The sequence below is a fragment of the Drosophila sechellia genome, chromosome 2L (genome assembly GCF_004382195.2).
Source record: "Drosophila sechellia strain sech25 chromosome 2L, ASM438219v1, whole genome shotgun sequence".
NCBI classification, from domain to species: domain Eukaryota; kingdom Metazoa; phylum Arthropoda; class Insecta; order Diptera; family Drosophilidae; genus Drosophila; species Drosophila sechellia.
In genome coordinates, this window is record NC_045949.1 from 373541 (window position 1) to 399805 (window position 26265).

A 26265-nucleotide genomic window follows, 5' to 3' on the forward strand; every position below is an offset into this window, starting at 1 on the left:
TGATTCTCTTCTGGCCTTCGTATCGTCTTCGCCCGAAGAGATGAAGCCTGGCCAAGTTTTATGTACCACAAATGAAATTATAGTCGGCTCACACATACAAGCATACACGCATACATACAGAGTGCTACAGGCTGTAGCTGCAATTTTTCGCGCGCGCGGTGAAACGAGAGAGCAAGTGGAAAACTGTCGCTCCGAAAAGCATGCTACAAAAATGTCGCTGTTGCCCGTCCCGTTTTTGTGCCACAATTCTTATCTTTGAGCGCTCACCTGCTTCAGTTTTAACATTTCTACTTTCCCTGGGACCCACTCAGCTTTTCAATTGCGTTCCCGGCGACGCTGTCATGCACATTAACCAAATAGCTGGCGCCTTGATTTGATTATCGTGTTTGTGTGAGTGCGGAGAACGTTGCTGGGTGAGATTGCCGTTTGACAAGCAACTTCCGTACCTTTCCCGGAAACGGCAGATAGAAGAAGAAGCCCGAGAGAAAGCCCTGTCACTTGGGGCGCCCCATTCATTCGGAAAAGTTGTCCATACACTAAATGGACACTTAGGTGCAGGTACTCAAAAGCAGTTCCTTGCCGCACAAAAGAGTATGGAGCAGGGGCGTTCGGAATTAATAGCTTTCACGTCCGAAACCTTTCATCTCGAAATTTAGTAAAAATAAAACAATTTTTGCTAGACCACGATTTATAAAAATATTTTTACGTTTAAATGGATTTGCGAAAGCATAGGATACGAGTATCCTACGATCTTTAAATATTTCTCAACATTCTTCCTCTGTCGAAACATACATACATAGGTTTTATGTAGGTGCATAAATTCGGCTCAGATCTACTGGAAGCCTGCAATAAACAAGCCAATAACAAGTACTCCATGGTTCGCAGCATATATCAACATTTAACCTTTGGATGTGAGCTGGCAAAGGAAAACATATTTTGACTGGCGTTTTGATTTATGCAGCTTTCCCAGCCGACGGAGGGGCAAATGGTGGGTTGGGCGGTCGGGAAAGTCGGACTGGGAGATGCTGTGGGAAAGCGTTTTGTTCTGTTTCCGTTGCATACATGATTCATGGGCTCGTTCTATCACTTTCTTTGAGAACGAGAAAAAACCATGGGGAAAGTCACTTGAAACCTTTGTGTTGCCGCTGTGATTTCCGTTGCGTATCCCCAGAATTGGTCCCCAAACGCCAGCTAACTCAACCCATACAGAACCTACCTTTTCCACCGACTCTTAGGTACTCCTGCAAATTGGCTGTAATAAATTTTTTGCCGTTTGCCATAAAACACTTAAAACGATTTGCAAAGTAAAAAGAGAGAAAGAAATGGAACAGCTGTGAGGCGAGAATGGAAATGAGGAAAATCGAGCAGCGTCTTCTCCATTTTTCATTTTACTTACGATAACAATTTTCGATATTGACTCAAAATCCATTTGCCACATACAAACATTCGAAAATAGTCGGAAGACAAAGAGAATGAAAATGCTTAATTATTTCCCCTTTGGCAGCTCGCAATTTATGATGTACAAACTCAATTTGAAGCAGAAAATGGCAGGGAAAACGGCAATATAAATTTACAAATTCAATTCTATTCGGAAAAGCAACCAATACAAACAAATGACTTCCTTTATGCGGGAAAATTTTCGCCATGTGTGCATGTATGTATTTGTGTGAATAAAACAGCTTTAGGTACTTTATTATATATTTATTTATATTTATTTATATTTATTTATATTTATTATTATATTTACTTATTTTCAGCTCCAATTGTTTTCTCAGTATTTTTTGTTTCTTTCGGTGTAAGAGTTTTGTTTCTCTTATTGGGTGCTTTTGATCCATTTCAGTCACAGTTTCAGATTCTGTTTCTGTTTTAGTTTCGGGTTTGCTCTTCGGACTTGACTTAAATTGGTTATGACAAGGCCAAAAGAAATTACGAAAGTATTAGCTCTCAGCAGTCACGTGCGTTTCCCCTCTACGCATTCTTCCCCGGATTTGCCACCATCTCAGAGTTTCTAAGTGGATTAGGCCAAAACAAGAACCACTCGGTTCAGATCGGTCGAGTGCCGAAAACAGTGCCGGGTGCCGGATGTCTATTTTAGGCTACTCGATAGTACTCAGGTCAGGAGTGCTCTGTCGACTAATTGAAATTAAAAATGTTTGTGCGCCAAATTAGCAAGCCGAAAATCGGTTTCCTGCATAAATGAGGTGCAGTCAAATACAAAAACAAGAAACCCAACAAAACGCAAAGGTGAAGGAATCTACAAGGGAATTTCGCAACACAATGGCCAGCGACAGCAGCCAAACAAAGCCGGAGAGACCTGAATGGAATGAATGGAGCTTCGTCCGCCGCTCATTGAAAGCCCATTCAGGGGGCTGCAATCCGAAGTCCGGACCTCTGTTCCTGACCTTTCTCGTACCCGTAATCGGGTTGACCCGCAATGGCAGCGAAACAAAAGCGTCATACTTTGGAAAATTGTTAATGGTATCTGGTGTATCTGCAGTTGGGCATGACTCAATTGGGAACAGGGCTTGACAGAAATAATCCCTTTAAAATTAGGATAGGAATTTATCGGCGAAAATTAGTTCACAATTATTAGCTTTACCATAAGGATAAAGTTTCAAAATGAAAATAATGATAAAATAAATTGTTTAACTATATTTCCAATTTCTTTGTGATTGTAGAAAACAGCCAGAACTCTTAATCAAGCCCCAGAATGCAGTCCAAAAAACTCGGACGCGGGGCAAAGTCAACACCGCTCTAACTGTACCCGGACCACGTCGATGATTCGGATACTGACAGGACTATGGCGTCATTTGTGTGCAGTGTGGCTATTCTCCGACAACTACGAGAACGGAAATGAGGAGCCGCGGCTAATCCAAGAATCGCGCAGAAAGTAAGCAGAAAGCGTTCATCAGTGGGTCAGTAGCCCGTAAACGAGATTTTAAACCCAAAAATTTGTGAGGATGATGAGTGCCGGAGGAACCTACATCTCCACCGCCAGCGTGGAGGTGCCACAAGCTCTGCAAGATGGCGAGAAGTTCATTCGATGGGACGATGTGAGTAGTGAGCTGTGTACTTAGACGATGTTGTCTGGGAATATTGATTATTAATTACTTATACTTGTAACTGGTACATTCCATTATTTTGTTTGTAGTTTGGTTAAAAGACATTGTAGGCTTGCTTCAAAGTATTTTAAGAGTATTTTTTTCGTCTAAAAAAGTCTTTAGCACTAATCAATTTAATTTTGATAGCTGAGTTATCAGGTTTTCTTTTACCCCAATGTGTCATAACGCTTTTTATTTTGTTTGAATACAGAATGTTCGTTTATTAATTGGGTATATAACAGAATAGGTTATTGTCTACTTCGACTTACGGTTCTCATAGATCCAAGGCAAAAACGAAGACACTGATGTGTATACGGAAGGATAGGTAGTGGTCGAACAGGGTTTGTATCCCCAGGAGACGATGCCAATCAGCTCGGCTTCTTGACTGCTGGATTTCAAGACCAGGGGGCCGCCACTGTCTCCGTTGCAGGACCCGTCGTTTTTTCCGGGGGTGTGGGTGCATACATTGGTTTGTGCCAGCGAATTTGAGGATGGCAACGCCGCCTTGCATTCGTTGTAGCCAATAATGATAGCGTCCAGTTTCTGAAGGTTCAGCGCTAGCGATCCTGAGTTGTCGAGGCCCCAGCCGTACAAATATCCATCGCCAGTGCCTTGGAATGTCTTTGAAGGAAGACTTACTGCGGCCACCGGATTGCTGCCATCACGGGCAACGGCATTCAGGTCAAAGGCATCCTCTTCCTTGAGGAGAATCAGTCCGATGTCGTTGGGTCCCACACCGCCACCGTAGTTCTCGTGGATCACGTACTGGGCATTGGTGAACTTCCTAATCTGAACGTTCTCCTGGTCAGTGCGGCTGTGTGCACCGGCAACTGCCTGACCTTGATTGTAGGTCAGGCAGTGTGCGGCGGTCAAAATGGTCACCTCGTCGATCAGACTTCCTGCACAGAAGTGCGAGTTGGCTGTGGTCTGTAAGGACACAATATAGGGCGCCTCTCCCTTTGCCGCTTCATAGCCGTTGATGATGCGACCTTCGGGGAATCCCGGCTGAGGGACAGAAATGGCCGAAACCGATGCCAGAGCCAGTGCGAATATAACCGCGAATTGTTTCATCTTGAGTTCTCTGTTGAGTTTGTTATACTGCCAATTAGCCTAGCGCCTTATATAGGTCTCTTGAATCTCCAATTTGAACTGTAAGCACTCCAAGACCAGTTATCGTTATCACGATCATCACCGGCATATTCTTGGCCCCGATATGCTTTCGCTTTGTCCTGCACTGGCGCCTTTGACTGATAAGAGTTCCAATATCTCAGCGCATGCATGCACTTAAGGCACAGAAGAAGCTTCCTTGCAGCCAACATGTCTGGCTTTTGGCCCCGATCTGGATGGCAAGTTTCTATCTGCTCACATACAGGTCACTTTGTCTGAGTGTGTTCATTGTATTGGTCTTAAAACAATAGTAATGACTTTTTGTATATAGAAAACAATGATTAAGAAGCTAGTACGCCCTTATAATAATCATTTAGAGCGCAGATAAAATATGGAAACCTAAATGTAAATATTATTGAGTCTTCTCACAAGGACCTAAAATGTATATACCGTTTTATTTGGGAATTATTTTTAGTAGCGCCAAAAAGCCTTTAGAAAAGTGTAACTTTTAAAGTTGCAAATTTTGATGCGTCATTCTTGTGTTCTTTGTTGTATTTTAGCAACATGTTGATTCTAAGAATTCGAACTTTGTAGAGCTTTTCCAATCTACTTGTTCAATATTAGATAGCACTTTTTTAATAGCAATGATAAGGAGCTTTCAGTAAGGATAGATTTGATTGGTCGAGTGCATGACTTTCCATACTGGATCGTCTATCAATTGCACACGCCTCCAAAAGTCTGGGCTTTTCCAGAGCTTTTATTAGAAGCCATAAATCAAGAGACAAATGTTGTGTTCGGGACCGTCTTTAATCCAGTTCCGATTACCGATCGATTCGAGGGTAATCAGACACCATAAATTGTAAAAAAAGCAAACAGAGACCTATAATTATTTCACAACTGATCGATCGGAGTGGTGTACAAATCTAGTTTCTTGATGAGCGTTTTGGCTTTGCGTTGAAGAGGATAGTATTTTAGAAAGAATTTAAATTTTATTTTAAGCCTTCTTAAAGGCTTCTAAAATTCGTTGTTGCAATGTCAACGCTCGAAACTGGCCTCATACTGAAGGCAGTTTACTTCAAGAAGAAAAGAGCCTGAAGAACACAAGACAAGTTTTAGTTGCATGCATTTATTCAACAATCGATCATGACTCTGATCAATAGCGATTTCGATCCTGGCTAATAGGTCTGACTAATAGTTTCTTCCTTTTGTTTAGAAGAGCTGGTAGTAGGCGCTCTGAATTTTGGTGATCCAATCAATGTAGGACGACACCTTGGTGTAAACGGAAGGATTGTTGGCCACTCCGCAGGGGATGTAGCCCCAGGATACGATGCCAATCAGCTCGGAGGGGGCGTTTGTGAACTCAACAACCAGGGGGCCGCCGGAGTCACCGTTGCATGCAGACTTGCTCTGTTGCAGGGAAGAGGAGCAGATGTTGGACTCAGCGATAGGAGCGGTTTCCGGCAGCTGCTCCTTGCACTCCTGGTAGTTCACAATTTCGGTGGTAACAGTCTGCAGGGTCTTGGCAGACGAGAAGATGTAGGCCTTCGGCTGTCCCCAACCATACAGGTGGGTCTCTCCCTCATGGATTTGTTCACGGCTGGGCAAGGTGGCGGCCTGCACCCACTCGTTGAAGATGAAAGACTCGTTCACGTGCAGCAGCGCAATGTCGTAGGGTCCAACGCGACCGGGGTACTTCTCGTGGATGCGGCCAAAGTCAACTTGGCGCTGCTGGGTCAGCTCATCCACCTCGGTACGGTTGTGGAGTCCGGCAATGATGCTCATGCCTACTGGCTGGGAAATGCAATGGGCAGCGGTCACAATCCAGTCCTTGTTAATCAAGGTGCCTCCGCAGATGTGCGAGTGCTTCAAGTAGTTGGTGGACAGGGAAACAATGTACGGGGCGGAGTGGGGTACTGCCTCCGTGCCGTTGATCACGAAGCCGGTCGCAAAGCTAGGCACCAATTTGGCCAGCTTGTCGGAGAGCTTGCCTCCCTGGGCGGCGGCCACAAGGGCAATAACCAAAGTCACAGTGACCAGTTTCATTCTGGAGATTTACGGAGAATGTATACTGGCTACCCGACTACCGGCACCTTTTATACTTGCCCACCACTAGAGATAATCAGATAGATTTATGAATAGTATTTGACGATTAGTTAATTTCGTCTGAATTGATTACGATTTGCCGATAGGAGTACGCGTATTTAATAGTAACTTGTCCTTGAATGGGAAAAGCCCTGAAAATTTCCTCCCACGTGGGTGTGCGTAATGTGCTAACCGAAGTGTTGACACGGCAATGTCGACCACGTCCCAGTCTCAAAGGATGCTATAAATACTGACCCCTCGCGGTGGGGTTCTCCCAGCTGGCGTTCAAAGCCAATTAAGAGAGTATTTCATACCCCTGAAGTGACCGCGTGTATGCGTAAACATTTTCAGGACAACATCCACACCACGGGACATGTGGCCCTAATGCCGCATGGAGGCAGCTTGTCCCGGACAGTCTGCAATTAGTGCTCGCAAGGATGCACTCCGCGATCTTCATTGTGTCCCCTTCCGCGCTTCAAAGGTTAATTGCAAAATTTAAATGCCACAGCACCCGGAGGGTAAAATAGTACATGGAGCCTAAAGCAGAGCTTCATCTTAAATTATATTTTACATGCTACATATATGTATGTATGTTAGGTAATGTAGAGAAGTTGAATGTCCCACTCCAGGTGATTGTTTAGCGCCACATTAAGAACGTAATCTCTTAATTCCGGGTATCAAAGGTTAGTACAATATTCGTATAATCGAACTAGTTCTTTGAGTTACTGGCTCACTCCAGGGGTTTTCTCTCTTTCCTCCGCATGGCAAAGCTTTTTGGTCTTGTACTATAAAAGGCCAGTTGCTTTTCGGCAACGATTCAAATTCTCAACCGTATCAGTGATGTTATCGCCGCTTTTCCTGCTGCCCCTCTTGGCTTTGGCCGGAGCGGCTAAACTTCCGCACATTCAACACCTGACATTGAGGGATACAGAACAAGTTCACGCAGAGATCCAGCCCCTGATTATAGATGGCTACGATGTGCAGGGGGTGGACAATGTGCCCTACCTGGTGTCCCTGTCCCTGACGAGGGCCACCTATACCCACTTGTGCGGAGCTTCCATCATTGGCAAACGATGGCTTCTGACGGCTGCTCATTGTGTCGATGAACTGCGCACCTTCAACGGAGATGCCGTAGGAACACCCGTTTACGCTGGAATCATCAACCGGTCCAACGTGACGGCCGCCCAAGTGCGCTACGTCGACTTCGCATCCACGCATCGCTCTTTCAATGGAAACGCCGGAAGTGACAATATAGCCCTGCTCCACGTCTCCGAGAGCTTCGAGTACAACGCTCGAGTTCAGCAGATCGCCCTGCCCGACATCAATGATGATTATAGCAATAAGACAGCTGCAGCTTATGGCTGGGGACTCACCGACGCCGATGGCGATGAGTACTCCAAGGAGTTGCAGTATGCCTTCGCTCCCCTACTCAATAGCACGGGTTGCAAGGAGTTGCTGCCGGCAGACGCCCCTCTGACGGCGCAGCAGGTGTGCTCCCAGGTTAAGACCTGCTACGGAGATGGAGGCACTCCCCTGATCTACTGGCCCATCACTGGACCGGCGGAACTGGTTGGCCTCGGATCCTGGAGCTATATGCCGTGCGGGTATGCCAATCGGCCAACAGTATACACCTCTGTACCCCCTTACATTGGATGGATCCACCAAACGATCGCCGCCTACTACCAGCTTAACTGAGAGTCGTGGTGTCGGAGGGGAGATCTTTGCGTAATACTCTAGCAATGCATTAAAGTAACCACCTCGAGTTTTGGTATCTTATCACTGAGCTCGTTAACGTGAATAGGAAACCTTGTTTTATTGCTCGATAAGTGGACGGCTGATTGCCTGAAATCGAACTACTATTTATGATTGCCGATCAGCTGGCGATTTATGATTTATGATAGGGTCTTTGTATATGCTGAGTAAGCGGTAAGGTGTAAGCTGACTTTCTAGTCAGATGGGAAAATTTAGGAAGATCATTTGGGAATTTGGTGACAGACCCCGACGAGAGCGTGACTCATTCCTCACACGACTTTTCGATAGTTGGCTATGATAACCGTCAACAGCAGTGGCAGGCGAAGTTTTCCAGTTTCAGGAAAACTTTCTCAGGTAATTTGAGTGAGGAAAATGGGTAAGGTGGAAAATGTAAGTAAGGAGAACTAAACAGCTACATATTTTATAGTGTGATTTGCATGTAGCACAGCCAGCAGCTGTTTAAACGTATTTCTATAGTACGGGTGTACTCTCCAAGGGAGATGAGCTGACTGTTGGGTGTTCCTCGGCAGCATTAGCATATCCTAACCTGCCTGTCGTCCTCCCAATGCTTCCTAATGCACTGAATCACTCCACCTTTCGCTTCGGACGACTGACAGCCCTTTTAGAACTCAATTCCCTAAGCATGATTGACAGCGAATCGAGAACAGCGTATGACAATTGTCACCAACATATGTGTTCCATAGATACAGATGTGCATGTATTTTTAAAGGGAAACGCACTCAAAAAACCCAGATCTTGAGAACTCAAATACTATGCCATACATATGTACCGACAATTTTCTCAGTGCACGCATCTGAGGCACTTTTGGCTGGCGCAGACAACCCCTTTTGCTGTGCTCGGTGTGCGGTCTGCTTTAAGCGTTTTCTACAGTCGCAGCAGATCCAACAGTTAAACCAATTCAATTATGCATGTAATCGTTCTTATCCTAAAGGCACACCCACATCCACATACAAGAATATACATTAGTAGAAATATAGCCTGATGTAGTAGATGCTGATTCAGATATACAATTACTGATACGCGTGCCAGCGTTGGCTGTTTGTATCTGAGGAGCGTGTCAAAAGGCAGTCACTTCCAACACAGTCTTTCAGGAGCAGTCACGAAGTAGAAACTTAAATTCGCACACAATTTCTGCAGTTATTGGATTTCCACTGAATTTTGCATATTGAAATTGAATTAACGAAGTTTTTACCGCCCCTTCGCGCGAGCTCAACTCAATTAGTTTACAGTAATTAGACAACAGGAAAAGCAACCAAGACAACCCGAGTGGGGATTGTGGGTTCCAATTAGCGATGGTCAAACCCTTGTACTTTCCTAAACAACCAACAGACCAGCCCATCTGAAAATCCCCAGAAAATATGCGCCTAATTGAATATCACAAGTGGTGGGGGCGAATCCGAGTTGATGTTTTCAATTTCAATTATTAGGGAGCCTCTCGGCCTCGTCTGTGAAAAGGGGAAAGTGTTTGCCAGGCAGGCCACTTTGGCACCTAGTGGGTTCATTAAACTCAAACCCAAAATTCGATCCCAAAAGGATAATGAACTTGTGGCTGCGCGAATTAAATATGCTCGTAACGAGTATTTGAAAGCTCATCAATTTTGGTCGTAACAACAAGCGTTCCCTAATCTTAATGGACCGATGACGGGGTCAAGGAATTTCCCCCCCTAATTGGAACTAGACTGGAGTCAAGGAATTTTGTGAGCGAACAGATAGGTGGTGCCTGGGGTTCAGAAGCCACGAACTAAGTGCATTAATATATATTCAATTTCAAACTTAAAGAAACTAGCAAAATAAAAAAACAAACTTCGAGTAACGGGCTTAAATATAGGTAGTCATAGTTTAATCTGTTGCTTGAATACCAGAAGCTCGCATTTTTATTTTACTCGTAATTCGTTGCCTGTGATGCATTGAGTGAGGTACCTAAGACCAATATGAGAGTCAATAAATATTTCAGTGAAATCGCCCCCTGAAAACAACAAAGCCTGCACCCCAAGGTGGATCCACTTTGTTGCCACATTCCCTGAAGCAAAGCTAGCGTGACCGTCGTACTTTGCCCCACTTAGTTGCACACACATTCATGGACTCTTTGTTGCACGTTGTCTGCGTTGACTTCACGCCCAGATGAAGGTCCCACCTCCCCCCTTTGCCACCCACCGGGAAAATCTTCCATTGGTTTGCGCCATTTGTCGCGTTATTCGACTTGCTTCCTGGAAGTGAAGCCGAATTTTAGGGGCATCTTTTTAGCTGGATACCAGATTTGGCTGCCACTTATTTGCATGCATATTTGAGAAATACAAAATATATTAATTTCGAGTGGGGGTTACTCGGAATCCGCATCTGTTTGGCATTGCCAGCTGCGGACGGCGAATTTTCACTTTTCGCAAGCTTTTTCCTTTTTGAATAGACGGCCGTGGAATTAAATATTTATGGCAGCCGGCAGATGCCCATTTAATTTGACTTAAATAATAAGCAGAAATAACAGACGACTGCACTCATGCCGCAGTTCAGCTGAAATATTGGATGGGATAAATTCATTAGGGGCAGTTCAATAAACTCTGGATTTACGACTGTATGTATCATGTGTTTACAATTTATTGGACCCGAATCGAAGGAATATGCGCTTTTGTTATCATTCGCGCTATTAATAGCGACTAGAGTTCGTCTTCTTTTCAGCCTGTTTCATTTTTGGTTCTCATGCGGTTTGTATTCTCTGATTTCAGGACTCGGGCACTGGAACACCGGTTACAATGCGCGTCGATGCCAAGGGCTTCTTCCTCTACTGGGTCGACCAGAACAACGAGCTGGATATCCTTGATATAGCCACCATACGCGACGTTCGCACAGGACAGTACGCAAAGCGACCAAAGGTGCGTATACTTGATTTTTACTCTTTAGTCGCTCCTTGGGTAGCTGGTTCTGGGGGTTTGTCAATAGAATCAATGCCAGATGGGAGGGAGCATTCTTCGTTGAATTTACCATCGCATTCATCCGTCGTTGTCATAATGGGCTTTGCTTCGCAGGATTCTCCTCCCTTCTTCCTTGAGCAGCAGCATTTACCGCAGCAACCGCAAACTTCTGAAATGCGAAGATAAAAAAAAAAGAAATAACTCTCTGTTTTAAGCACGTAAATTAAGCAATGCAGGGGGGTTTTTTGTGTGATGTGCAGGGTACCGTTATATGATCAGGTGAAGATTGCTTTAATAACGCAAGCGCATGTAATTACTTTTTCATCATTTCGCGATGCACACAGAAGACACTCAACAAAATTTATTATACCGTAGTAAAGTGTGTATTAATCTTTTGGGCAATACATCGGTGAATGTTTCTCACTGCTACCTGGCCTTATTGGAAAGCCAATTACTGGGTCAGGTATGTGAAGCTATTTTCAGAGGAAGCACGGGTGAGCCGGCCCAATTCCCCGTTTGGATTTCCTAGCCAAGTCACGTGCGCCGGGCCCGGAATCGGAATAGGAATCAGTATCCCCATTGTGATGTGTGCGTTTGGCAAGAGTTTTCCATAGTTAGTTGCGCCTTCACGGCTGTCACGCTTTTTCAGGCTTAACACAATTTTCCATTTATTGTTGTGCGGACTCGGAATACCTCTTTTTTCCACGACGCTAATACATACATATATCCGGCAATGAGAAGGCAAGGTGGCTCGACTCCTGCTTTTGAGCCATTGACCAGCTTTCCATGTAAGCAACTTGGCCCTGAAGCCGTCATTTGAAACTTTCGCTAGCCCATCTGAACAATTCGCGGCACATTATGAAATTAAAGTCCTAAGAACGCTGCTCCTCTTTTTTCTGGGTCCCAGCCATTAGGGCAATTATTCCAATGGGGAAATCCTTGGGCGTCAGCGCCGCTTTTTCTCCATGTATAAATCATGTTGGTCCTCCTAGGGCAACGCCCACCGCCCGCGGCCCCGATAATAGTTGCAGTTGTTGCTGGGAGAGCGGCAGGCCCAAGGCCAAAGGCAAATGAGTTTGGTTTTCCTTTCAGTTTGCCCGAGGCAAACTAACAGCGCCGGAAAAGTTGGGAAATGAAAGCGGTCTTTGCGGGACCGGAGGAATTTGGACATTTGGAATTTGGAAACCTAACCGCTATATAAAGCGTGAATACAAAATAGGCCAGTTCTATAGGTTAAACTATCTGGTTTAAGATGCAGTCATTACGGATAGATGAATATATCATATGGTTGAGTAACAATTTAATCATACACATTTAGGCCACATAAATGTTAAGGAAACTTGTGTTGTTGCCAACGAAACAGCTTTATCAGAATTAATGAGAAAAACTGTCTTCCTCGAAACGAAAAACCCTTTGGCAAGGAATCATTCATTAATTACACGCACGAGTTGGTGGGCGCTGACCACGCCCAAACACACACTCGCAGGCCCATGTGTGATTAACAGAAAGCATAGCATACATTTAAGAGCAGAGAACCCGCCCTCGCTGTGTGCCTTAATGAATTGAGTACAAGTCCAGGGCTCAGCTTGGGATTCGAGTTTATTTAAAGGACGCAATTAAGATCGCTTTAAATCACAATACCGTAATGACACTAAAACTTAAGCACTAGTTATAAATGCGGACTCTGACTCGTTAGACATCACCAAAACACAGTCGAAGCGGGGTCATCTGCAGTGACCATCACTTATTGTCAGGCTGTTGCACAGCCTTGCTAAAAGTGCGTCCAGATCGTTGGAGAGTTTGACATCGCCTTGTCGATTTCTTCTCCGCAGGATCTGCTGCAAGCTTCGCACTGCCTGGACTCTGGCGAAATGAGTTTGCATACGGGGATTGCTACAGAACTGGTTGTTGCACTGGATTGGATCACACTTATGGTGCGGGCTCGGGTATTCGTGGTCCTTGCACTCCATGTATTCCCGGTGGCGCATTTGGCGGAGGTAATCGCGCACCTGGCGCTCTCGATCCCGCCGGCGCATCTCCTTGATCAGCGGAGTGTCCTCTTCTTTTGGCGGACAACAGATCTCGCAGGGGCAGTCCTTTTCACTCCGGCCATCCTTGGTATTCTTATCCTCACCTTTACCTTTCGGTTTCTTTTTTCCTTTGCCCTTTTTATTCGTGCCTTTCTCCTTACCTTTGCCCTTGTCCTTGTCTTTTTCCTGGTTTTGATCTATTTTACCACTTTTGTCTTTTTCTCTATTGGCTTCGCTATCAGGATCACCGAAGTCGACATCACCACGGTGACTTTCTTCGGTCGCGTGAGTAGTATCTTTACTTTGGGGAGTATTTTTACCTGGATGACCGTCTTCAGAGGATCTAAAGTTTTGATCTTTAGTCTTTTTTTCCTTGCCTTTGTCTTTGTCTTTTTCTTTTACTTCGTTCTGTTTTCCCGGTTTTTTCTCCCCTCCATCTTTTTCAGATCCCTTGTTACCTTCGCCATCACCCTTTTCGTGCTTGCCCTTGTCGTTCTTTCCTCCTTTTTCCCCGTCACCGTCTCCGATACCTTCATTTTCATTGTCACCATCACCCTTTTTAGCTTTGTCTTTTACCTTGTCTTTGTCAATGTCCTTGTCTTTGTCTTTGTCAAGGACCTCGTCTTTGTCAATGTCCATGTCCTGACATATAGCGCGTTGAGTACTAACTATACAGCAAAAGTGTTCTTGATAAGAACATTTGGTTTTTTGTTTCTACGAAAGAAAATAAATCAACAAATAAATTCCTTTTCATAATTTTGTAAGAAGTGTCATTTGGGTAGAGTTTTATTTTATTAGCACCTCGAAAATCAATAACTGTGTTTGAGCTGACTAAAATTATCACGAACATCCTGCGCCCCGACCCTGCGTCATGACATAATGAGCTTTCTTAAAATTCAAATTTCTGGCAGAGCCAAAAGGATTAGCAGCCAAGGGAGCCGTAGGATTGGGAGGCACTCAGTGGGCGGCGAACTGCGCGTGAGTGCTGAGCGCGAAGCGTGAGAAGCAATTAAGATAATCGCCGTAGTCATTTCCGCTTTACGCTTCGCACGGTGCCGGCAAATCGCGGACAGAGACCTGTAGAAATAAGCTGAAGAGCCGGCGACGGGAGCTCCGTTCGCGAAAGTCATTTACATTATTCAGAGCGACAAATTTGCCGGAATTAGTTTTTAGTTAAAAGCAAATCATGACGCTGGCAGATAAGCGTAACCTGCAGCCACGCGGGCGTTTATCACCGCCAAACGATGCCTTTATTCCCTTCAGGAGGAAAAGCCTCTCAATATCATTTAATAATGACGTATGTGACAGACATATTTCCAAGCTTATTCGATCGATGTGAGAGCACACAAGATAGCGCGGCTAGGCCACGATGGGGTCCCACTGCAAACTGCCTGCCGATAAGGTCACCCTGGCCACCCGGGCAGCTCTAACGCCGGAAGCACTGCAGGAGGAGAGCCAAATAAACGGTGCCCCAAGACATGGTGGCCACAAAGTTAATGCCCGATTCATGCTCTGGCTTCCGCTTCAAGCAGTTCGGCGCTGCCGTCCCAAAGTCTGTCCTCCCGTGTTGCAATCAACTGACCGATGTCCAATGTCCTGTGCCCGAGCTATGTGTCTTCCATTCGAAAGGACGTTGATAATCCTGGTCTAAGCCCCGCCTCACTGGAAAAGTGGGGGAGACAAACTGCTGCGTTGAAGAAAATAAGTTTTTAAGTCCACTACTAGTGGAATAAATGTGTTAAAATGTAGAGAACAAACGGAGACACGGGATTCTATGTTTCGAGTTTTAGGAAACATATCTCAAGTACACAATTTAATAATAACAATAAATTCCTATATCTAAGATTGTGTTCCATTATTGTCAGAATGCTAAAGGACTTATTACATTAAAGGTAAATAAAGTCAGTTCAAAGTCTGGCCATTTTATTTTTTTCGCATAAACATTTCGCAGCAACAAAATGATTCGCTAAGTCGTATTTCCTTGAACGGAAAGTCTACGAAGGCAATTATTTTTATATTCCATATGCTTGTGTCGCGGGTTTATTTGCATTCAACCCAGTTGGCTCGGAAGTCAAAATGTTCCTGCCCCGTTTCTGCGTTCCGTGCAGGTGCGCTGTCTGGTTGGTCGGGTCCCCGACCACGGATGCACGTTCTCCCGGGCTCGTAAATCCATTTGTGCCGTTTAATTGAAATATGGCACCACGGTCAGTTGAGCTTGGGAATCGTCTTTGTTTGTCTGGTTTACGAGGCGAGCAAATGAATTTTGCTGCACTCGCAGGATTAGCGCGCAAGGATATGAATTCCATTTACGACTGCCGGGTCGTAAAACTTCATTTTCCGCGCATGTCCCTACCCCAATGGCGAAATCCCTTTTCTCATTTGGTAATTAATAACGGTCATGCCCATCTTTCGATTGCAGGACAACAAGCTGCGCCAGATTGTGACGCTGGGCCCCCAGGACACGCTCGAGGAGAAGACAGTGACGGTATGCCACGGCTCGGACTTCGTCAACATGACGTTCGTCAACTTCTGCTGCACCCGGCGGGACATAGCCCAGGTAAGTCCGTCAATCCTCCGCACGTGGCCCGCGTCCAACTGCTCGCTGGGTGCAGAGCACTTGTGACAACTTGATGACAACTTAACAGTGTCGAAGGAGATGCCATTCCGCATTTGCGGGCACAGTTCCGACTCATTCGGGGAATTGTGTCAGGAGTGGATATAATCCACAAGCCAATGGTGGATATAATGGTGTCCTACAAAAAATTGGGAAGCAAAAGAAACAATTGGGCAGAAATACCTTTCTTCGGCAAAATATAGTTATCTTGACTTTTACACCAATTGCCTTTTTTCTGATTGTGTATTTTTTGTTCGGGACACACCTATGGCTTTTCGGTTTCTGGTTCCGGCTATTTTTAGTGGGTTACCGAAGGCGCGTAAAAGTTATTATGGTCCACTCAACAACGGCGCTCTTATTGATTTTCGTCCGAGGCGAGGGCGTGGCCACAGTCCACAGTCCATCGTCCACCGTCCATTCCTCATGTCTGCCACTGCCCTGGATTGACCTTGCCCAAAATCAATGTTCTATTTTATCAATGGTCAGCAGCCCGGTATCGTGCTGTTGTGGTCATTATTTTTGGCACGCTTCGCGGACATTCCTGAAATAAACAAACGCAACTTGAACCGCAGAAATGGCAACAAAGGCAAATCAAATTATGAAAACGTCGAAATTTTCATAAACTTTGAAAAGGAATTTCGCAAAACAAATAAACAATATTGACCATAAACACACATGAACAAACGATAGTTGTGGACTGGAAGGGATGGAAATAGACGGCAACTGGGCAGCAGTTTGCATTCTTTTCTCTCCGACTGACTGTACAATCAATCTGCGGCCTGCATCACACATCCGCCTCGTGTTGCCCCGAGAAAATATCTTTGAAATACTTTCTACATGAGGCAATCCGGCCTTGTCAACATGTTACTTACTGCTTGAGTTAGGACAACAAAATAAATTGGAAATTTTGCTTTGAAATAATTCAAATAATAAACAGTAGTAGTTGATATTTGATTGGCCTAAATGAAGTGACTAATTCAATCAACTATAAAAGTGCACGGATGAGAAGTACAAAGAGTCGACACTCTTCTCTCACTTAAAGCCAACTCCATATTGCTTGAAGCCTTGAGCATTGAATGCAAACATTTTATCTTACGCATTCTCTTTCCGATTTTGCAGCTCTGGACCGACGGACTCATCAAGTTGGCCTACAGTTTGGCCCAGCTCAATGGCTCGGCGATTATGTTCCTGCAGAAGGCCCATACCAAACTGTGTCTCCAGGTGGACAAGAGCGGCCGCATACCAGTGAAAAAGTAATTGACAACAGGCACCCACCAAAACCAATATCAATCCCAACACCCACTCCCCAGCCCTATACCCACTACACTCCCTCACCTCAGCGCGCGATGTCCTGAGTCCTGGATCCCGGTCATCTTTCGGGTTCGGGTTCCTAGCTTTTGTGCATTGTGCGTTGAAGCACTTGACAAATATTTGTTAAGAGTAGCCATCGACGTTGAGCTGAAAATTGAAATTTACGCCAATTTCGCAATTTCCCTTTTTTATGCTCCCTGTCCTGCTGCTGCTGGCGCTGTTCCTGGAACGTGGCTCATGCATCACTGACGACGATGATGATGACGACGACGACAACAACCTCATCAACACGAACCACACCGCATTGTCTGCCATCCAACCGTGCTACCGGCTACTCTCTGCTCCACTCCGCCTCTGGTCAAATTCTGGTCGTGACCACTTTAGCATCATAAAACTTTTCGCCCAAAACAAGGAGGATCGCAAACGTGTCGAGAAGGCGCTGGACGTGACCGGTTTGCCGTCGGGAAAGGTCGATAGCATATCGGTGTCCAAATTTCAATTCGAGGACTTTTACAATTTGTACAAATATCTCACGCAGCGTTCGGAGGTGGAGCGCCTCTTTGACAGCATGTAAGTGTACCTGAGAAGTGGTAATCATGTTTGGAGACAGATTCATCCATCGTTTGAATATGGGGATGACTTTGCTGTTGCCAAACCACTACAAACTCTTTTACTTTCCTGGCTTTAGCGTTGGCAACTCGAAGCGCAAGTGCATGTCCATCGCTCAACTGGTGGAGTTCCTGAACAAGACGCAGCGTGATCCCCGCCTGAACGAGATCCTCTACCCCTATGCGAATCCCGCCCGTGCCAAGGAGCTCATCCAGCAATATGAGCCCAACAAGTTCAATGCGCAAAAGGGCCAACTCAGTCTGGATGGCTTTTTGAGGTGAGCTGACTTGTTGCTGCTGGAAAAAGGTTGTGGAAGGAGGTGCGTGCCAGAGGCACTGCATCCACTCACTTGGGGGAACCCTTCTGGGCGTGACAGCTTATCGGACGCAGTGCAAGCTGTTGGGACTGTTAGCGTCACTCGAAGGTCCTCTTGAGTGCAAGTGCGAGTACATGTGTATATGCATATGCAAGTGAACATGAATATGACGTTGCGCTGTTCTTCGCACTCGGGAAAATTGGAATGGTATGGCTGTCAGGAGAGTTTAGTCTACCCTGAGTGGCTTAGAAGCCGTGAAACCCCGCATTTTACTGTTACAGCCAGCAGTCAAAGATCTTAGGAACTGTGGGCGACGCAAAAGCGACATCTTCAGCTGCTTGAACACTTCAGCAAATGTGCCACGTTGGCGTCTCCATGTTGACGACTGAGTAATCCCTACGTGTACCCATTTCTTCCCACAGGTACTTAATGGGCGACGACAATCCCATCATGGCGCCCAGCAAGCTCGATCTCTGCGATGACATGGACCAGCCGATGTCGCACTACTTCATCAACTCCTCGCACAACACCTACTTGACGGGACACCAGCTGACCGGCAAGTCGTCCGTCGAGATTTACAGGCAGTGTCTCCTGGCGGGATGCAGGTGAGTGGATGCGGATGCGGGTCACTCAGTGGAATGCCGATGACGCAATTGATGTGGTCAGCTGCCATTGCACGAGTGTTGGCCATGACCTTAAGCCGAGGTGTGTGTTTTTGCGTGTGTGGTGGCCTTCAGATGAGAAACGCACACATAAAAAGCAACTCTCGATGGCATTCACTTAAAACATCAGGTGCAGCTTGCATTTGCCAGAAAACAGCATTCACTGAAAACAAAAATCATTTAAAAAAGTATATAAAACGCAACGGTAAAACATAAAATTCGATACCCCCACTTTTTTACTGTGCACAGTTTAATCTTTTGTTAGAGCATGCAAGAGGAATAGTGTATGAAATGCTTTAACTATATTATAAACTTTTTATTATTCGAGAGGAGAAGGGTTCTTTATATATCCAAAAAAAATGGATTTGAACACATTTTTTCTTGAGTCTGCTCTGACAACGATGATCATGACGATGCACACATCACAAAATTTATTGACGAAGAAGTTGTTACTTTGCTTGTATTCTCCGCTTGTACGACTGTCACATTGCATTCGGCACTTTGCGAGCGATTTACAGAGGAAAATGGGAAATGGCTATGGGTGTGGGTATGGTTATGGGAAGGGGAGGGGAAAAATAAAAGTGAGAAGTAGGAAATTGTCATTTGCTTTTACCACTTTCAATTTGTGTTCTTCTGTCTTAACTTTATTGCAGATGCGTTGAGCTCGACTTCTGGAACGGACGCACCGAGGAGCCAGTCATTGTCCACGGCTATACGTTCGTGCCCGAGATATTTGCCAAGGACGTGCTGGAGGCCATCGCAGAGAGTGCATTTAAAACATCCGAATACCCTGTGATATTGAGCTTTGAGAATCACTGCAACCCTAGGCAACAGGTGAGAACCAATCAACGGGAACGGGCTTGGGAAGACCATTAGTAACTGAGAGAACTGTCTTAGAAAATCAAAATGTTTTTGATCACGGCAAAGTAGAAGGATATGCGAGCAGTTCTTACAAAGTATGTTCTCCTTATGTGACGCAAACTAGATGGAAGAAGTAATGCGTATCTAGTCTATGCATTACTTTTTCTATCTCCGGGAAACCCTGCCGTATAAATGCATCGACAACACCAAAGGCTAAGATTCAGGTTCAGGCAAAAGTTCCAGGAGTCAAAAACTGTTTGAACTACCAAAGTAAATATAGGGCAATAAACTCTCCTTCGGACACGCTAAATTGAAGAACGCAGAAGGCCACAATGTTACTTGTCCTAAAACAACAGTTGAGTCCCAACTCATCAGCCTGATCCATCATTCGGGGAAAGACAAACAAATGACTCGGCGGTGGCACACATTGGGGCTCCTTGAGCCTGAAAACATTACTTAAGGAGCATGAAGGGAGTCAGGAGTCACGGAACTTGGCGAATCTCAGAAGCCACTCGAACGGTAATTGCCGGCTGCTTAAGCTTCACGAGCGGGATAATAACAAAGGCAAAGTTTTTACGGCCTGAAAGGTAAAAGCAGCCAGAGGAGGAGACCAGGTACCGTCAAAGAGTCAGAAGTTTTGCCATTAAAAGTAGTAATATAAACTAAATTTCCCGCTGGGAGTCCAGGCAGGTAACAAGTCCAGCTAGCAAACGTGTCACGTGCCAAAAACCAAACTTATGACAGTAAAGCTGAACATATGAAGTCTTCACATTCATTAGGCATATAATTGTTCGAATTTAATGACAGTGTAGTCCTTTAAAATAATTATTTGTAATACTTGTTTCTATCTAATATATGGTTAGTTTTGAGTGCCATGAAAATACCGGTTAAAGCGATAAGACGCTTCGTAGGACGATTCGGGCAGTCTTGTTATGTAAATAATGGAGTGTATGTAGAATATTTGAAAGTAACGCCTGGTATTTTCCCTCTGTGTACAAGGAAACCCCTTTTCGTGAAGTTAATGCAATTGCCTATTAGCAATTAGTTAACAAGACCCTTGTGCACTACCTTATGTCACATTACTTATTTCCCTACTTTGCACCTTCGACAGGCGAAAATTGCCAACTATTGTCGCGAAATATTTGGCGATATGCTGCTCGATAAGCCGCTGGACTCTCATCCGCTGGAACCGAACATGGACTTGCCACCGCCGGCGATGCTGCGCCGCAAGATTATAATCAAGAACAAGAAGAAGCATCACCACCACCATCACCATCATCACCACAAAAAGCCAGCGCAGGTGGGCACGCCGGCAGCCAACAACAAACTGACTACAGCGAATTCAGGTGTGTTATTTAATCCTCCACTAAGCTAATCTATACTGCGACTCCTTTTGCGCACCAAGCACATACACCAGGCTCATGCTTAATGTGGTCTGAGCCAGGTTCGGTTCGCTGCTTGGTTTTTCTGGATTTTAAGTCTGACTCACATATGTTTCCGCATCGAAGCTTCCTGCCTTTACCCCGCTCTTCTATTTACCCCTTCCGACCCCCGTGGCATATGAAAAATGCAAATGAGTTCCGCACACGCAGCAGCTGCTCGGTGTTTTCTGCAAAAGTTCAGCAGCCCGAAAGGCAGGCTGGGAATATCAAATTTGGAACACAGTCGAAGAATGGGGATGCGGGGGTGGCTCTTAATGAACTGGATGTTTGAGTTTGCTAGCACACGGGAAGCACTTGGGACTTAAAAAGCTAGAAAGCAGGGCTACCTACTGCTTGACATCACAAATGGATGGGCCCTTCCAGCGTTTATTATAGAGTTTCAATAACATGCGTTTAATAGGTAACATGGCCACATTTTTGAAGTGCAATATAAATAGTACTTACCAATTTAGACTGCAGTCTAGATGTCAAATATTTAGCCGAAGTTACCATGTCCTCCTTTCAGTTAGTAAATCTTTACGTAGAGCATTCGCGATGCTTCCATTGAAAGTTTTGCAGCGAAAATGTTGTTGATAAATTTGCCGCATGGCCACTTCCACTTCCACTTCCTGTTTGCGAGCTTTGAGTTCCTGCAGGACCCATTTGCATGCGCAGCTGCACAGTCGTCCGGGGGCCCGACATTTGTCGCCGCTTCGCCCGTCGCTCCTCCGCCCCCCTAGGAGCCACATCCTTCTGGCATTGGCCGGGTGACATTTAGCTCATGAATTGCAAAAAGCCAATTTATAAATGCAAATTATTTCCCCCCTCCCAGCCAGCGGCTGCAGATCCCAGCTGTCATCTCTCCATCCCCGGGATCCCAGCACGGCAATTGCATGTAATTTGATTTATACCTATTTTTATTATATTCCATTACGGCGTGGTTCATTTTTCATTTCATTCAATTCTAACAATGTTGCGAAGCTGTCGTGCCAATTTTTTGTGTCTGTAATACATTTACATACATTTTTCAGTGGATGCCAAGGCAGCGCAACAAGTCGCTTTGGCGGCCGCGCATGAGGATGGGGGCGTGACCAGGGGCACCGCCAACGGGGACGTTGCCACGGGAACAGGAACCGGAAGTGCTTCTGGGACAGCAGGACACGCACCGCCGTTGCAAGTGAGTATTGTTCCATGCTATTGGGTACGGTAATAAAAGGTTAAAGGGTACTACGTATATCTATCCATTACTGTTATTGTGGGCGTGTCACTGGCATGCCCATAATTGCATTTAATGGCACACTCCACGTCGCATACACTGATGAACGGATATGGCGATAGCGAGGAGTACTTTTCGGTTCCTCTGTTGACTCCGGCTGATTTGTTTTTCTGTTTGCTGTTGGCCGTTGTTCTTCCTGATGATGATGATGATTGTCATCGGACTGCTCTCTTTACGTCCGGTTTGCATACGCAATAATCATGGTGACAGTACGGGATAGAGGGAATAAGCCATTGAAGCACCGCCAAAAAGTAGGGCTTCGAAGTGAAAAACAGTTCATGTTATTTCCAAAAACTATTAAAACTATTCTATGCAACTTTATTTTTACAATAATTTGACACGAAGTGCCAACCAACCAACCACAGCACATCTCAGTTTAGGAAATCCAAATTCTCTTCATTTTTTTGAGTACATGTGTGCTCTACAAAATGCTCTAAATGAATGTGTGCATGGAAATGAATGAAATAGAGTGGATGTGTCTGGCAATGGGAATGTATGCGGTTGGGTGCCTGATGACCAGTGACAGTCAACGAAATGCGAACTGTGGATCCTCGACGTGAGCAATCAAAAGTTACCCAAACCTTCCGTATTGCGGGCAGTAATCAAACAGGAGCCACGTGGGAGTCCCCCTAAACTTGAGCGGAGACGAAACCCATACGTATTTGGCTAAATAGTTGCACCCTTATGCATTTTAAATTAATTTGCCTGTCTGCTATTAGGGCAGTGTTATAATTAATGATTTTTTGGTGTGGGCCCGGCTTAGAGGTAATGGCCGTAATGCATAATAAATGCCGTATGGGAGGCATCAGCTAATGGAAGTCAAGCTACCATTGTTCACATGATGGAATTTACATTTTGGGAAGCGCGGTATGCTGTGCATTTTGCTCTCATTAGCCGCTAGGGACTCGCTAGGGTCCTGGTCCTCGAGCTGGCGCACTTTATGCGCACTTCCTTTGGCTGCCGGATTGGGGGCTTTTATAAATCGATTTCGTTGTGACGTGGTTCCGGTTGGACAATGGGTAAAGGGAGGATTATACCGCAGACCGCCGTGTTCTAGTTGGTCTCATGTCGTAAACTTTATGCAATGCCCAGCAATGCATTGTGTACTTCCCCTTGTCGCCATTTCTCGCCACGAAGGGAACACAATCTGTGCAATTTTCTTCGCATTATCTGCACACAGAGAAAAAGTGTCTATATATTTAACTATATTAATATGTGTATTCAAATGATTTTTTAAAATCATTCTTTATGTGGGAGGTATAGGACTTTTGTATAGTTCACTTTAAGCTTAAATAAATTAAAAATATCTAACATGAATGGGTGTACTAAGCTGAATATTAATATATTTTCACTGTGCCATAAAACAAAGGGAGTAAGCAGGATCTCTGGCAGCTACAACAGAACAACATATAATAATGGGTTTCATATTCCGTCTTCCATTGCTCGTATGTGGCTGGCCCTTTTGGCACCAGCAATGCAATGACATGCAATTAAATAGTTCCACCATGGGGTCCCACCCTGCGTATACGTAATATGTGACTGGGGACTGCTGTTGGTGACCTCAGGAGGACAAAAAACCGCAAGACTAACCACCTTTTTATCTATCCAATCTCCCACCACAGCAAATCCGCCAAAGCTCCAAAGACAGCACTGGATCCTCCGATTCGGACAGCTCTTCGGAGGATGAATCCCTGCCTAACACCACGCCCAATTTGCCCAGCGGCAACGAACCTCCGCCAGAAAAGGCTCAAAAGGAAACGGAGGCCGGAGCAGAGATTTCAGCTTTGGTCAACTATGTTCAGCCGATTCATTTTAGCTCTTTTGAGAATGCAGAAAGTAAGTACAATGGCTAAGGATTTAGTATTTATGATTAAATTTTAATACCAACTCCTTTAGAAAAGAATCGGTGCTACGAAATGTCTTCGTTTGATGAAAAACAGGCGACAACACTGTTGAAGGAGCGACCGATTGAGTTTGTGAACTATAACAAACACCAATTATCTCGTGTCTATCCGGCGGGCACTCGCTTTGATAGCTCCAACTTTATGCCGCAGTTGTTCTGGAATGCCGGATGTCAGCTTGTGGCACTTAACTTCCAAACCCTCGATCTGGCCATGCAACTCAATTTGGGGATCTTCGAGTATAACGCTCGGTCCGGTTATTTACTTAAGCCGGAGTTTATGCGGCGCTCAGATCGCAGATTGGATCCCTTCGCGGAAAGCACTGTGGATGGCATCATAGCAGGCACAGTATCAATCACTGTTTTATCTGGTCAGTTTCTCACGGATAAGAGGGCGAACACTTTTGTGGAAGTGGATATGTACGGTTTGCCAGCGGACACGGTTAGAAAGAAGTTCCGCACCAAGACAGTCCGGGATAATGGAATGAATCCACTTTATGACGAGGAGCCGTTCGTGTTTAAGAAGGTGGTTCTCCCCGAGTTGGCGAGCATTCGAATTGCAGCATATGAGGAGGGTGGCAAACTCATTGGTCACCGTGTTTTGCCCGTAATCGGTCTTTGCCCTGGTTACCGACATGTAAATCTCCGATCTGAAGTGGGTCAACCAATAGCCCTGGCCTCTCTTTTCCTGTGCGTGGTGGTCAAGGATTATGTGCCCGATGATCTTTCCAATTTCGCAGAGGCGCTAGCTAACCCGATTAAATACCAAAGTGAGCTAGAGAAGCGCGATATTCAACTGTCTGTTTTGACCGACGAAGCCGAAGCGCTGGGCAGTGCGGACGAAGATCTCTCCAAGTCGTGTGAGTAAACTGCATTAGCTGTTAAGCGTAGCTCCACTTACCCACATCGAATTACGATTTTAATTTACCTACTTTTCTTTCTACTTTTCTTTTTGGTAACGTTTCATATAACTTTCGGTTGTACTTTTGGATTTTCGGATTTGGTTAAACCGACACCACAAACACTACCCAACCCACAATCCACTACCCACCACCACCCACACTCCCACACTGAAAACGGTTGACGGACACACAAACTGCACAACCTATAAACCTCTTCCCCTGCCCACTTGATCTGCTCGATTCTCTCTGATCCTCCAGTCGTTTTCGTCCAAGTAGGTGGCCAAAAAAAGGAGCTGCGTCCGGTTGAATCGCTTGCGACTTCGCCCAAGCATAGGCCGAGCATCTCGGCTGCCGCAGCAATGAGTGTTGACGTTACCATGGATCGGACCGATGGCGGAAGGGGAGAAGATAGTGTCTCTATTGTGGCACCATCAATACAGCATCAGCACTCCCTAGACCAGTCCGTAAGCACCTCCATCCGCCAGGTGGAGTCCTCGCAGTTTGATGTGGATCTTGTGTTGGCGGAGCCGCTGGAAAAGATCTTGGATCACAAGTCCGTCAAGGATAAGCGTCTCGAGATGGAAAAGAAGTTGGAGTCGCTGCGAAAGAAGCATGACAAGGAAAAGGTTAAGATCGCCGGCCAGAAATCCAGTCCGCTAGAGGGCAAGAAGCCAAAGTTTGCCATAACGAATAAGCTGGTGAAGCGACTAAGCAACAAGAGTCTGTAAGTGTTTGGGCGGGGCGTTAATCAGTGGGCATGGCACTCACAGATGACGCCATTGAAATTAGTAATTGTCTCTCTCCGCACAGCGAGCCTGGTGTAGAGATCCCCGCCTGCCCTCTGGATCTGGGCGATAGCAGCGAGGAGAGTGCAGCCGCGGATGCCGGTGAGGACTTAGCCGGTGGGAGCAGCAGCCTGGATGGCAGAAGTCAAGAATCGCGATTACGCAGTGCCTGCCGGGAGTACACTTCCCAGTACCGTGAGCTGCAGGAGAAGTACCATGAGGCTATTTACAGTGCAGCCGAGAAGGTGCTGAAGACATCGCAAACTAGTCAAACAAAGCAGTTAAAAGCATCTCTAGACAAGGTCACTGGAGAGGTTATGCACCAGCTGCAGGAGGCTCGCCGCAACGAGGTTAAGAATCTGGCCACCGTGCACCGGGATCGTGATGAGCTGATCAGGTGACTTGCGTATTTCCTCCCCTCTTTCACATTTGCTAATCATTTCGATTTCTTCTGGCAGAATGAAACGCGAGGTGGCAAGCTCCGTTGTGGAACGTGGCGTAGCTGAACGTGTGCGGCTGAAGCAGACCTTTGACCGAAGAACGGATGAGCTTCAGAAGCAGCACGACTCAGTGCGCAATGCCCTGGCAGAACACCGCTCCAAGGTAAAT

General features: G+C 45.6%; 4 protein-coding genes across 8 annotated transcripts in view; 2 read left to right on the plus strand and 2 right to left on the minus strand.

The window, feature by feature from the left end:
* Positions 1–26265, plus strand: part of LOC6617238 (1-phosphatidylinositol 4,5-bisphosphate phosphodiesterase classes I and II) — a 36407-nt gene that overhangs the window by 9070 nt on the left and 1072 nt on the right. For 2 of the 5 annotated variants that reach the window (XM_032727687.1, XM_002041529.2), the window contains exons 2-16: positions 2679–3053; positions 10784–10930; positions 15419–15556; positions 16733–16866; positions 17309–17494; positions 17613–17810; positions 18272–18454; positions 19165–19345; positions 20484–20718; positions 21825–21970; positions 23692–23905; positions 23966–24829; positions 25130–25595; positions 25661–26053; positions 26115–26259. In XM_032727687.1, coding sequence (XP_032583578.1) covers positions 2961–3053; positions 10784–10930; positions 15419–15556; positions 16733–16866; positions 17309–17494; positions 17613–17810; positions 18272–18454; positions 19165–19345; positions 20484–20718; positions 21825–21970; positions 23692–23905; positions 23966–24829; positions 25130–25595; positions 25661–26053; positions 26115–26259 — 3723 coding nt within the window. In that variant the 5' untranslated portion in view covers positions 2679–2960. The remainder of the gene's footprint in view (positions 1–2678; positions 3054–10783; positions 10931–15418; positions 15557–16732; positions 16867–17308; positions 17495–17612; positions 17811–18271; positions 18455–19164; positions 19346–20483; positions 20719–21824; positions 21971–23691; positions 23906–23965; positions 24830–25129; positions 25596–25660; positions 26054–26114; positions 26260–26265) is intronic. The other 3 variants (XM_032727689.1, XM_032727688.1, XM_032727690.1) reach the window with 3 other exon arrangements.
* LOC6617239 (lectizyme) lies at positions 3250–4180 on the minus strand. The gene has a single exon (XM_002041530.2). The coding sequence runs from the start codon at positions 4170–4172 to the stop codon at positions 3357–3359; it is 816 nt and encodes a 271-aa protein (XP_002041566.1). The 5' UTR covers positions 4173–4180; the 3' UTR covers positions 3250–3356.
* LOC6617240 (lectizyme) lies at positions 5319–6280 on the minus strand. Its single transcript, XM_002041531.2, has one exon. The coding sequence runs from the start codon at positions 6249–6251 to the stop codon at positions 5418–5420; it is 834 nt and encodes a 277-aa protein (XP_002041567.1). The 5' UTR covers positions 6252–6280; the 3' UTR covers positions 5319–5417.
* On the plus strand, positions 7108–8095 carry LOC116803621 (trypsin). The gene has a single exon (XM_032727691.1). It carries the CDS (start codon positions 7131–7133, stop codon positions 7983–7985), a length of 855 nt encoding a protein of 284 aa, XP_032583582.1. The 5' UTR covers positions 7108–7130; the 3' UTR covers positions 7986–8095.